Source organism: Myodes glareolus, chromosome 4 (assembly GCF_982192425.1).
Source record: "Myodes glareolus chromosome 4, mMyoGla1.1, whole genome shotgun sequence".
NCBI lineage: Eukaryota > Metazoa > Chordata > Mammalia > Rodentia > Cricetidae > Myodes > Myodes glareolus.
Window position 1 is genome coordinate 34,898,800 of NC_142029.1, and position 12,147 is coordinate 34,910,946.

Genomic DNA, 12,147 nt, shown 5'->3' on the forward strand with positions numbered 1-12,147 from the left:
AGACAGGCAGATCTCTGTGAATTCAAAGCCAGCCTGATCAGCAGAATGAGTTCCAGGATAGCCAAAGCTAGACAGATAAACCTTGTCAAAAAGAAATAAATAAATAAAATAAAATAAAATAAAATAAAATATAAAATATATAACTGGTACCTTAGATCTTATTAGGTCTTATATTTAGTCACATATTACTGTTTGGAACTTAGAACAAATGTAATCAATCAGTTTTTGCACAATACTGTAATAACCATTTGGTTTGGAATTTCTCCTCTTTTATACAACTTTCTCTAGTGCTATGCCATTTTTATCATGTATCTTGGTTATACTTTAAGAATTATCTAAAATGTTGATAAAGTTTATATAAGAACTGGAAGCACAAGCTACGTTTCAACAAATTTGAATTCTTCTTCCTTGTCCTTCGAACTGTGTGATGGGCTTGTTAAACATCTTGTCTATTCTATTCCTTAAACCTAAATTTTATGTATATTAATACCTCCAAATGAAGCTACATCTGACAACCAGTGTGTACTAGCCCACTCAGTGTGTATCTAAATTCTGTTTGAAATTTCATTTTGAGTTTTCTAATGAATCACAGCTTAGATCAATGAACATGGTAGCATGTTCTCTTTTTGCTCCTACCTTCCCTCTGATGGCCACTTTATGAAAACTTGATTTCTATAAATCAAATTTCATTTTCAGGATCTTTTCTGAATATTCTGCGTGCCTCAGAATAGTTTTGAATAGTCTCAAAGTCTAGCCTCCTTTGTAAACATAGCATGTGCTATCTAGAAGCTTTCTTATCCTAGACCAAGAGCTGTAGATCCAACCCTACTTCCATCATCCCCCTCTCCCCAGGTGTCTTTCTTCACCCTGAAAACCAGACATATGATGCATTATTTTAACACTCCATTGTAAGAGTGTCTGAGGATGTTTTGATAAAGTGGAGTTGGAGATAAGCTAAAAATAGTTACAATAGTCTTGTCATCGAGCTTGATAATAATATGGAAAGGGATCACCGTCTTTAAGTGGAAATGAATTCCTGAGGAAGCTCACAGAATGTCTTATCTAGAACCTTTAAACCCGTTAGACATTATTCTATTTGAAACAATTTAGATAAGCTCATGAGAGAAATAAGGTGGATTCTGGGGTGGTGACTGCTTCCTGAGGTTGGAAACGAATAATGGCTGTATCTTATTTTTTGTCAGAATATCCAGACAGATGTATGGAGAGAAACTTCATTTTTGTATGTTAGCTCTATATAATTCTAGAGACTTGGCTATTTAAATATGTAATTTACAACATTCTGAACAAATACATTTAACTAGTGTTTCTTGCTTTGAATATTTATGTGATGCTATAGTACAGTGTTTCTCAACCTCCCTAATGTTGTGACCCTTTAATACAGTTCCTTATGTTGTGGTGACCCCCAATGACAAAATTATTCCTGTTGCTACTCCATACTGCGATTATTTGAAGCATAATGTAAACATCTGATATACTGCATGGTCTTAGGAGACCTGGGAGAGGGTTTCCATCCATCAAAGTGGTCAAGACCCACGGGTCAAGAACCACTGCTATAGCTTGATGTATTTTTGTTATTCATTTGGAAATTTGGAAATGAAAGATCATATTGTTCTGTATTTTCAATATAGGTATGTCTCTTGTGCCCTGGGCTGTCCGTATGAAGGAAGCATTACACCCCGGAAAGTCGCAGAAGTAAGAAATATCTCCAGTAGAATGATGAGTATTGGTAAACTTAGACAGTTTATTGTTTATTGAATTTCAGTATCAGAGACCAAAGAGAAGTATGGCTAAAAGATTTTCACTGAAGATGTGTTTTGTTACTTAGCTAGTCATTTCATTTGAACATAGACCTCTCAGCTATAACCGTTAAAGGTGGGTGATAATTGAGTCATAATTCAGATACTTTAAAGAGTAAAGAATTCTGTCTTGCTTGTGCATGACCTTAGCCAAAGAACTACTTTCCCACTTCCCATCACAGTGTCAGACAGTTGTGCACACACATGTGTGCAGCTCTTTCTCCTTCATCCTTACATATAGCATGTGTTTTAGGCTTTGTGATCTTCATTACTATACAGACTATGTTCTTATGACAAAAATTTATGGAAATAGACTGTAGTCATTAAGAATCTGCATATTTGATCATTAAATCTACTTATTGTATTCTAACTCTTTCTTTACCAATAATTCATATAAATGAATGTCAAATACTCTACTTTGGAAATGAGTTTGGAAATTATAAAAATATAGATGAAGTATATTAATGTAAGCTTTTGCTAAGATTGTAAACTTTCTTAAATTTTGTAATATAACACTGAAACAGTAAATGTTACATCATTAGTAAACCCCAAGTTATGTAGATTGAATTTTTAGTCCACATGAAGTAATTCCTTCCTTGCTCACTCATTGGAACTATGAAGATTACTGAAGATTTTTCAAATGAAGACTAGCTCATTATGTCTTTTATTAAAGGTCCTTGATTACAGAGGCAAATATATTAGGAGATGATGAAGCTTAGATTTTATATCACTTTACTTGCATCCAAGACTGTGTTATGCATCTGCACAGACCATTATATATTGTCTTTTTAAAGGAATATTTCCAAAAGACTTAATTTTGGGCCTTAAGACTTATGTCCACTTCTTGGAGACACCAGACTGTTTGTCCCCCTATGAAAAAAGAGCTACATACTCATTTTTTTATATCATAACAACTGGGGTGCTGCTGAAGCCTTGCAGACAGATTAGAAGTATTAAAAAATCACGATCAGCAGCCACACTGCAGAGGTCTTTGTGCTAGCCTAATACATTTTGTGAATTTATTCTTTTCTTTCTGAAATGACTATTTGAGATGTGATTACTTTTGCAGACGCTCAGCCTTCTTCACACTTAATGCTCCTGTTCTTTGCTTGCTCATGGCACTCTCTTGAACATTTGACTTTTTCCCTGCTTTGGAATGCTCTCTTCCTTTCACACGTCAGTGGTTTGGAACCCACTAACCTTTGTGTGTGTGTGTACTTTTCCAAACATGTTTTAGACTCTCCCCTCTCACCCTTTACAAGCTTACTTTATCTCAAGGCTCTCAAACCCTCCTCCCCCAACTTGACGGCTCTAGGCCAGTGGCCAGTGTCCTTTAGGCTATGATACAGATTCTTGTTTCTTTGTCCAGAGTTTTATTTTAGTTTGATTTCTGCATATATTCATGATATTGACAAGAAAGCCCAAGCAAACAAACAAACAAACAAACAACTGGTCCTGGTCCTCTCTGCTTTCTTATCAGCTACCTTATTATTATTATTATTATTATTATTATTATTATTATTATTATTATTATTATTATTACAACCCTGGAATAAGGTGATTCTGGACAAGCACAAGTTGAATAAACAGAAAGCCTTTTCCTTATTTTATTTTGAAGCCAAGCATGACTTGATTATTGTAAGTATGGAGAACATACTCTCAAGGCTTGGGAAAGCATTCTAGATGAGGACATTTTGTTATCTTTATTCGGTAAATTAGTAATTGAAGCACCAGTAAGTAGATTATTCTCATGATCAACCCAGTACTAAAGGGATGATCTGGGTGGGAGCTAATAATCAAATCAGCACTTGCCTGATTATATAACCTCTGCCCAAATACCATGCTGTCTTTTCACAGTCCTCACTGCCTCCTCGTTGCAGCCTTGGTTGTTAGGCTGGAAGATAACTTGAAATGTATCTGACATGAGCACCTTCACCCATGAGATAGAACATTTAAGCTAGGAATAATAAGTGATTGTTATTGCTAAGCTACTTAACATCAGGGTTGAAATTACTGTTGATGTTTCATGACCTCTGATGTAATACCCAAAGAAACACATACTTCCTATGTAGACCTTCAATGCCTCTTGTCAATTGCAGTTGAGAAATTTATGTGAAATTACAGTTTAAATATGAATAGATAGATGGGTGGGCATATATGAAAACAAACTTGAATAGACAATATAACAACAATTTCATCCAGAATATTGATCTAGGGTTTAACACTGAAATAACCATAAAAGAGGACTGGTAAACTGAAGCAAATACCTTCCACGAGCAAACTCATCATCGCTGTAATTTTTATCTTTAGGTGATGCTTACTCACAGCTCCCAGAGTTGGAGTCAGCTTCTTTCCATTTTTTTACCAGAAGTTTGCCTTTGCACAGGTCTCAAAAAGGTTGTATGGTATGGGCTGCTATGAGATCTCTTTGGGAGACACTATTGGAGTGGGCACTCCAGGCAGCATGAAGACGATGCTGGGAAGTGTCATGAAAGAAATCCCTCCAGGGGCTCTTGCTGTTCATTGCCACGACACCTATGGACAAGCCCTCGCAAATATCCTAACAGCTCTCCAGGTATTGGTAGTCTCGTGCTATGGTGTGCTATGCTTTAGGCATGTAGAGTTATTTATGATATGATGTGATATGTTGAGAGTTTTAGTGAAATAAATTTATTAAATGCAAATGTAATGCTTACACAATATGTATTGTATAGTTTATATTAAGATTCTGTGAGTATGATGTTTCAACAAAGCTACACACATGAAATATTTGTAAATGCTATATAATTTTTTAGGAAAATGGAGGTCTCACTACTATTTATTACTGTGATTTGGCCAAGTTGCTGGTCTTTAATTTTTTAGAGTATGAATTCTATTAGATCTATGACTTCTAATTTCCATGTTTATGCACCTCAACTATAAAATTTAATGTAGTTGAATATTATGACATGTTGAGTAGTAAAGACACAAAACAGTAGCATGGACTGTTGTGATCATGAAACAAGTGGTTTCTTGTTAATTGGGTTGCTCTATGATGAATATATGTGGAGTGGGAGCAGAGACTATTTTATTAAAGCATTTTTCTAAAGTTAGCAATCTCACATTGCATGCACACACACACACACTTAGGAATTGAACGTAAAGCCTTATGTGTGATAGGCAAGCACTCCACCACTGAATCCACAACCTTGCTTTTAATAGAACTCTTGTTTATTTTAATCAAATAGATCCCTTTATATGGCTTAAGGAAAAATATATAAAAAGTTAGAGTACTAAGAACCACTAAATTATATGCTATTCTAAGTGTGATTATCTAAAGAATAAGTTTAAATGATTTTATTTTAAAATTTTCTTAATTGTATAAAAATAGACTCATTTGATATTTGTACAGCTAAAATTTTGACAGAGATAATACCATTACAGTTTTGTTTTGGTAAGACTGAAAGTCAGTTTGTAAATTTTTCTGTTACAATTTCAACATGTACAGTAATTGACAGATGTTTAAAGATAATGGGAGGAGCTTATTTGACTTGTGCTATATATGTGAGAAGATAAAACAATTATCTCATGATTTTTCAGGGTATGTGCTCCTAAGCACATCCCTAAGCTTTTTCCACAAGTCTGATATTTACTCATTATTTCTATATTTTCACATTATGAGTAGTAACTTATTTATATAATATACTTATTAGTCTATGGATGGTAGTTTGGTTATTGGGGATAAAGGTTTTTAGTGTAGAGTCTCAGAATATAGACAAAAATTCTTTATTGTCTACCTATTAATACTGCTTGTTTAGGTACTAAATATTTATATATATATTGTGATTTTAATTGTTAAGAAAAGCACACCTGCAGAATTATAGTAATATTATATATTGCTATTATTTTATATTTATATTAAATATTTAGAACGTTTAAGTAAACCACAAATTGCACATATAGTAATGTTCTCATGTAATGATACTAGTGCTGAAAAGCAGCTATTGTCTCCAAGGGATCTGGTGGTCATTGTGATGCCTTAATGTGCTTTGATGCTGCTGTTATTAAACATGTATGTTGCTAATATATAACAATACACCACAGAAGTCATGTCTAGTGCGTATAAATATATTGTATACTTGGATATATGATTGTAAAAATATTGTGTTTACAACTAGTGTTGAGAACTAAAATATGCAAATATTTTTGATTTATGCATTTTTATACTCTTTCTTCCTTTCTTTTCCCTGTGTGTGTTTTATGCTGGCCATCAAACTTGGGGATTCCTCATATATGCTAGGCCGGTGTTCTAATGTTGAGTAGTAAGCTCAGCCCTACTGCTGCTTTACTTTTACTTCTGTTTATTAAAAAACCCACTGAGAATCAGTGCAATATTATGCTTGTACAACCTCATATATTTCATTTTACAAAATCAAGAGGCCATGCAGAGTGATCCATTCTGTGGTTTGTGTAAATACATTATATGACGCACAGCGATGGAACCTAGTCACAATGCATTTCTCAGAATGCCATTATATATGTTTGTACTTGTTAAGATTAACCTACAGAATAAGAAGAAATAATTCCCAGGGATGTGTGTGTTTCAAGAACACAAAAAATAATCACTGAGGCAAATATCTTGGGAAGATGGGGTGAAAGATGATTAGATTGAGGTTTAGAGAACTTGATTAGTTGGGTGGCATACTCTGCATTCCTTGCATACGTTGGGGTACATTGGAATCCCATGCTGGTCATATAGGGGAACATTATACATTATATCCAAGCACATAGGGAACATGAAAAAAATTCTTATGTGTCCAGGACTCCTCAAAAGAACACACTCTTAATCAAAGGATGAGTAACAATGGCATGATTCTCCCCATGCAAGGAATATAAGCATGCTTATGTTTCATGGCATTGACTATAAAGGGAAGATAGATAGAAGTCCTCTCTTTGTGCATCATAAATTTCATAGCCTTCATTTCTAGTCACATTCTGAAAGGAGTCTAATCTATTTCTGTTTAAGCTAAGTTCTTGGCAATTTGTGTGCGTGTGTGTGTGTGTGTGCGTGTGTGTGTGTGTGTGTATGTGTGTGTGTGTGTGTTTATCAGAGAAGAAATGGATTTTGTAATCTGTAAAAGCTCTAGGAACCTGTGATTATATATTCTGTCGTACCCATCCTAATATAGATAAGCTCTATGTATATAGGGAAGGCAGAAGAGAGAGGGAGGCAAGAGGGCCTGGGAAAGGAGTCGTATTCTTCCAACTCCATAAAATCCAAGAACTTCATTTAGAGTTTCAGTGTAAACATGCAGATTAAAAAGTGTCACAGCAATTTGTATATTAAGAAATATATTGTGCTTAAGTGAACTATCGAGAAAATGGTCAAAAGTGGAGGTGGGCAAAGGAAGCTAATGTTTCAAAATCATTTATTTATTTTTCTTTTCTGTGTATCACTTTTACTTTTGGTTGCATACAGTTTGATGAGATACTGACAACTAAAGGAAGACATACACTCCCACTTTCTGGGGCTGTGCAAAATTCAGACAATCTTTCAGTCTTTTATAATTTTAAATTCATTGAAAACAGATGGGTGTAGTTGGGATGTCTCTGTAGACAAATGTGGGTGCTGGTCTTTAACAGTCCTACATGAAGAAAAATCTATCAGAGACTATTTTTAGCCCCAACTTTTAATAGAAATGGCAGCAACAACCATAAAACAAGCAGGTTTAAATTTAGATAACAAGAACCAAAAATCTTGGAAAAAAATCTTAATGTTTCAGTGTAGGGGAAATGAGAGGGCCCAGCTTCATTAGGGACACAGCTAACCTTGGCTTCAGGAGGCAGTGGCCATACTTCATTTTAATGGAATCTTTGAAGTGGTTTTTAGTAAAATTTGTGATGGAGCTGGAGTGGATATCATTTGCTTTAATTCAGGGGTGGAGAAACCGTTTACAGTGTTCCAAACTAGAAGTTACTATTAGGCGAAGAGTCATGTACTAAACAGAAACTTGGCTATTGTGATAGGAAACAAAGGGGCGTGATAAAAAGAATGTCCCCCTCAGTCTGGAAAGCAGAGTGAGTCAACTAGTAGAGGAGCCTTTCCTGGATTCTCAGGTTTTATTGTGTTTTTTTTTTTATTGCTTAAACATGTAATTCATAGGACCACATGGGTATATGGACATTAATAATTCATAATTATCAGATATTTTTAATGTAGAGAAATTATTCTGATTATAGATATAAGTGTGGGATATTTATAACTACTCAAAAGCAATAGAGCAAGAAAACAAGGTGATAAAATGTACAATAATTTAGTAATGGAAGAAACATACATGGACCTATATATGTGTCTTCAATTTTATGTAAAAACTGAGTTTTCCTCTGTTTCATATTCCCCAAGTCCCTAAATAAAACACCAGTTTAACAAATTGGTTAAACTACTTAATATAAAACAATTGCTCATTTTTCTCTGTTAAAATGTTTTGAGCCTTCATAATTGGGTAAAGTAGGGTAAAACGAATAACATCCAGTGCTACAAATAACAGTCACATGTTAATTGCTAGCATAGAGACAAAGCAGAAAGACCAATATTTCTCATGAAGAAATACTACATGCTTTTTCTTAAATTTAATAGACCTCTAGCTAGTGTGCCTTTCCTTATAATGCTTTCCATATGTTTATTATTCTCTTTTAGAAAGACTAAATTATTAACCTAATTTTACATCAAAAGCATTCATGGTTTTATGTAGACTCTTACTAAACCATGTTAAAATGCCACCAAACTACAAGTTTTTCTTATTGTAATTGGTTTATGTGGTTCTCAAAGAGGATTTAAAGCGATTTCCTCTACTACCAAGCCAAGTCTTTCTCTTTTTTCACTTCCTACTTGTTACAAAGGATGTAATTGTGCAAAATTGAGACAAGTCACAGAATTTCCAGAAGAATTTCTTGATACTGGTACACTTGGTTGGCAGACTCGTGACACTTAATTGCGATTACTGCCTTAGCCAGCACTTTTCTTTTTTAGCGTGTATCTTATTTAGAAGCAAAGACATAGTGCAGAGCATTGGGTAGCAAATATATTTATAAATATATACATTCTATATTGCTCATTCATTTGATGCATTTTAAACAGCTAAGCAAACAGATATACAACAAGGGAAAGGATGCAGGGGACTTCTTAGGTGAGATGGGAAGCTTCTTCTGCCACTCCATGAATAAGAAGTGGTAAGGTCACAGAGGAGAGCCAATATCACAAGGAGAGAGAGAGAGAGGGAGAGAGAGAGAGAGAGAGAGAGAGAGAGAGAGAGAAAATTAAGAAGAAGTGACAAAAGAGTTACAGATCCCAGAGGGGTAAAAAGTCACCAACAAAAAGTGGGAAATGTCCTGAGGAGGTTATTTAAGTGAAGGACTAAAGGACAAATTCTTCACTATAGAAGACCAAAAGAGCCTCCTCCATAGCATCTAATTATTAAAAATCTAAGTGTGCAGCAGAAAGCTGTGAGACATGAGTGCTATCGTGAGAAACCTATCAGAGTAACACCAAAACTTCAGCAGAAAATTTCAGGCAAAGAAAGAAGAGACAAATATATATCAAGGCTGCCAAACTATTGTTTTACCCAGAATATTGTTTTAAAAAACTGAAGGAGAAGCAAAGACATTCCATGATAAACAAAAGCTTTCACTACTGTGAAAGCCTGGTAAGGCTAAATCTTTTTTATTTTATTTTATTTTTCAAACAATCATATTTTACATACCAATTCCAATTTCTTCTGCTTCCAGTTCTTCCATACTACCCCAATATTCTCCCCAACCCACCCCCATTTATTCCTCACAGAGGGTGAAGCCTCCCATGGGGAGTCAACAAAGTTTGTCACATCACTTGAAGCAGGACCAAGGTCGTCCCCCTTGTATGTAGGCTGAGCAAGGTATCCTTCCATAGGCAAGAATAAATATTGTTAAAAGAACAGAGAGACAAAAAGAAACTATGGCGAGTGAACAATATATTTTTGAATGATTGGTTGGCTACTAAAGAAAACAGGGGAGAAATGATTTTTGTAAAATCCTAGCAACAAATTAAAATGAAACATGAATAAGGAAAACCTGTGAGACACAATGATGGTGGTCAAAAGTAGGAAATCTTTGTCTTTGTGCTAGTGCATCTTAAAAAAGATCTCAAATAAACAATCTAGTCATGTATTCTTGGTCATAGAAAAAGAAAACTAGCCAAACATGGACTTAATAGATGTAGAGAACTGATTATCAGTGCAGAAATGTGCTTAAAGAACAATACAAAGGATCAATAGAGAATTCGTTCTTTGAAAATAACAAAATCAACAAATGGTCTCACTAGTCAAAAGAAAGTCCAATTTAATAAAAGTGGAGACAAATCATAGGGTATTTCACAGATTTTGTCAGAGAATAATTAGAGAAAATTTTGAACTATTTCAACAAGTTGAAAAACACAGAACAGATAAATTTCTAAACACATGTGACCTATTAAAATGAACCAAGAGAGTGCAGATGACCAAGCAACCAAGCATAGTCTGACAAGTGATGAGGCTAAAGCAGTAATGAAAAATTTCACAACAAGAATATTCCTGGAACAGATAGATTCACTGCCAAATTCAACCAACCCTCCAGAGAACTGACTCCAATATGATTTTTCCAGAAAAGCTCTCAAAAACAACAACGAAAAGAAATGATGAAGACAAAAAAAAAAAAAAGGAAAAATCCTGGACCAATTATTTTAATGGGTATAGATACAAAATTTTTCAATGAAATACTTGGAAATTTGATTCAGTAGAACAATTAAATGATTTTATGTCATTATTAAATGGGTTTTAATCCAAAGTTGCAAAGAGGACTCAACAGACACAATATATTGTATCTCTTTATGGTAAGAGTCTTGAAGAAACTAGGTGGGAAAGGACAGCCCCATATAATATTGCTATTCTCCTCAACAGGCAGTAACAAGCTGCTTCCTACGTTCTTAATTTTAAACCTTGTTTATTTATTTTATTTTAAAAAATTTATTCATTTTACATACCATCCACAGTTCCTCCTCTCTCCCCTCCTCATACCTTGTTTATTGAGAGAAGGAATCTTTCAGAAAGAACTGCAGCTCACCATGAGCCTGCTTTGTTATTGAACCCCAGGAATTCACCTGTCCCACTTCTCCAGGGCTGAGGTTACAAGACTTGCTACCAGGCAGGACCTCGTACCTGAGTATTGGGGGCTAGTCTCAAACTTCTTAAATATGCAAAGGCCTCCACCTGTGTGCCGGGATTACAGGGATATAGTACCATGTGAGGCTTCCACGCTGCTTAATTGGTAAAAACAAAACAAAGCAAAATTATGTCTAGGACCTTGATTTCACAGGCTTCTCTAATCTTCACGTTTCCTGAGCAATTACGTGTACTTGTGATAGCATAAGACAAAACCACTGAAAAATAATTTATTTAATATGAAAAGTTATTAGTAGGCAGTTATTCTGTTTGAACATATTTAAAAATTAATTCAGTACAACTTAAATTTATAAGCTGCGGTAAAACTTGATTTTTACATAAGCTCATTAAATGATGAAGAAAATGATGTGTCTGGAGAGATGGCTTGGTGCTGAAGAACGCTTGCCGCTCTTGCAGAGGACCTGAGATCTGTTTCCAAAGCCCGTGTGAGATACCTTACAAGCATCTGTAACTCCAGGTCCTGGGGACCCACCAGCATCTGCACACATACACCATACACCCACACATCACATATATACACATAATAAAAATAAAAATTAATATTTTGAAAAGTAAAATGATTTTTACTTCTATAAAAATGCTTTTCTTATCTCTGTACCTATTAGAATACAAATTACCATATGGAAGTCAATCAGTAAATACTTTGATTCCATGAGCAACCTGAAATAACTCAGCACATTTGACCCAAGTAATTGGTACTGAAGAATCCATTGCATGGTGAAGAGATTTATAAAGAACTGGAAACGTTGGCTGCTTCCAGGGAAGGATTCCAGAGTGTGTGATTTGCAATTACTGAACTCTGTTACTGCCTTTCCAACTCGAATTTAACCTTCTTTGATACTGTGAAATGAATAAATACTGGCATTGTGCATTGTGAGGCTGCTTTCAAATACTGAACCTTTTTAATCTAACACTGTAAACTGTTTCCACCTCGTCAAATCAGGACTGGAAACAGTCTGGCCATCTATGAGAATATTATCCAAATAATAAAGCTAAGATATCTGTGCTTATTCATGTATAAAATATTAAAATGTACTTATTTTAAACATGTGGATACCTTGAGAAATTTCTCGGGGAAAACTTTTCCCTGTAGGATGTGG

General features: G+C 34.8%; 1 protein-coding gene across 2 annotated transcripts in view; it reads left to right on the forward strand.

Annotated features, from left to right (window-relative positions):
* Hmgcll1 (3-hydroxy-3-methylglutaryl-CoA lyase like 1) overlaps nucleotides 1-12,147 on the forward strand; it is a 124,330-nt gene that overhangs the window by 69,066 nt on the left and 43,117 nt on the right. For both annotated transcript variants that reach the window (XM_085689399.2, XM_048424054.3), the window contains exons 6-7: nucleotides 1,650-1,713; nucleotides 4,204-4,392. In XM_085689399.2, the coding sequence (XP_085545525.2) occupies nucleotides 1,650-1,713; nucleotides 4,204-4,392 (253 nt within the window). The remainder of the gene's footprint in view (nucleotides 1-1,649; nucleotides 1,714-4,203; nucleotides 4,393-12,147) is intronic.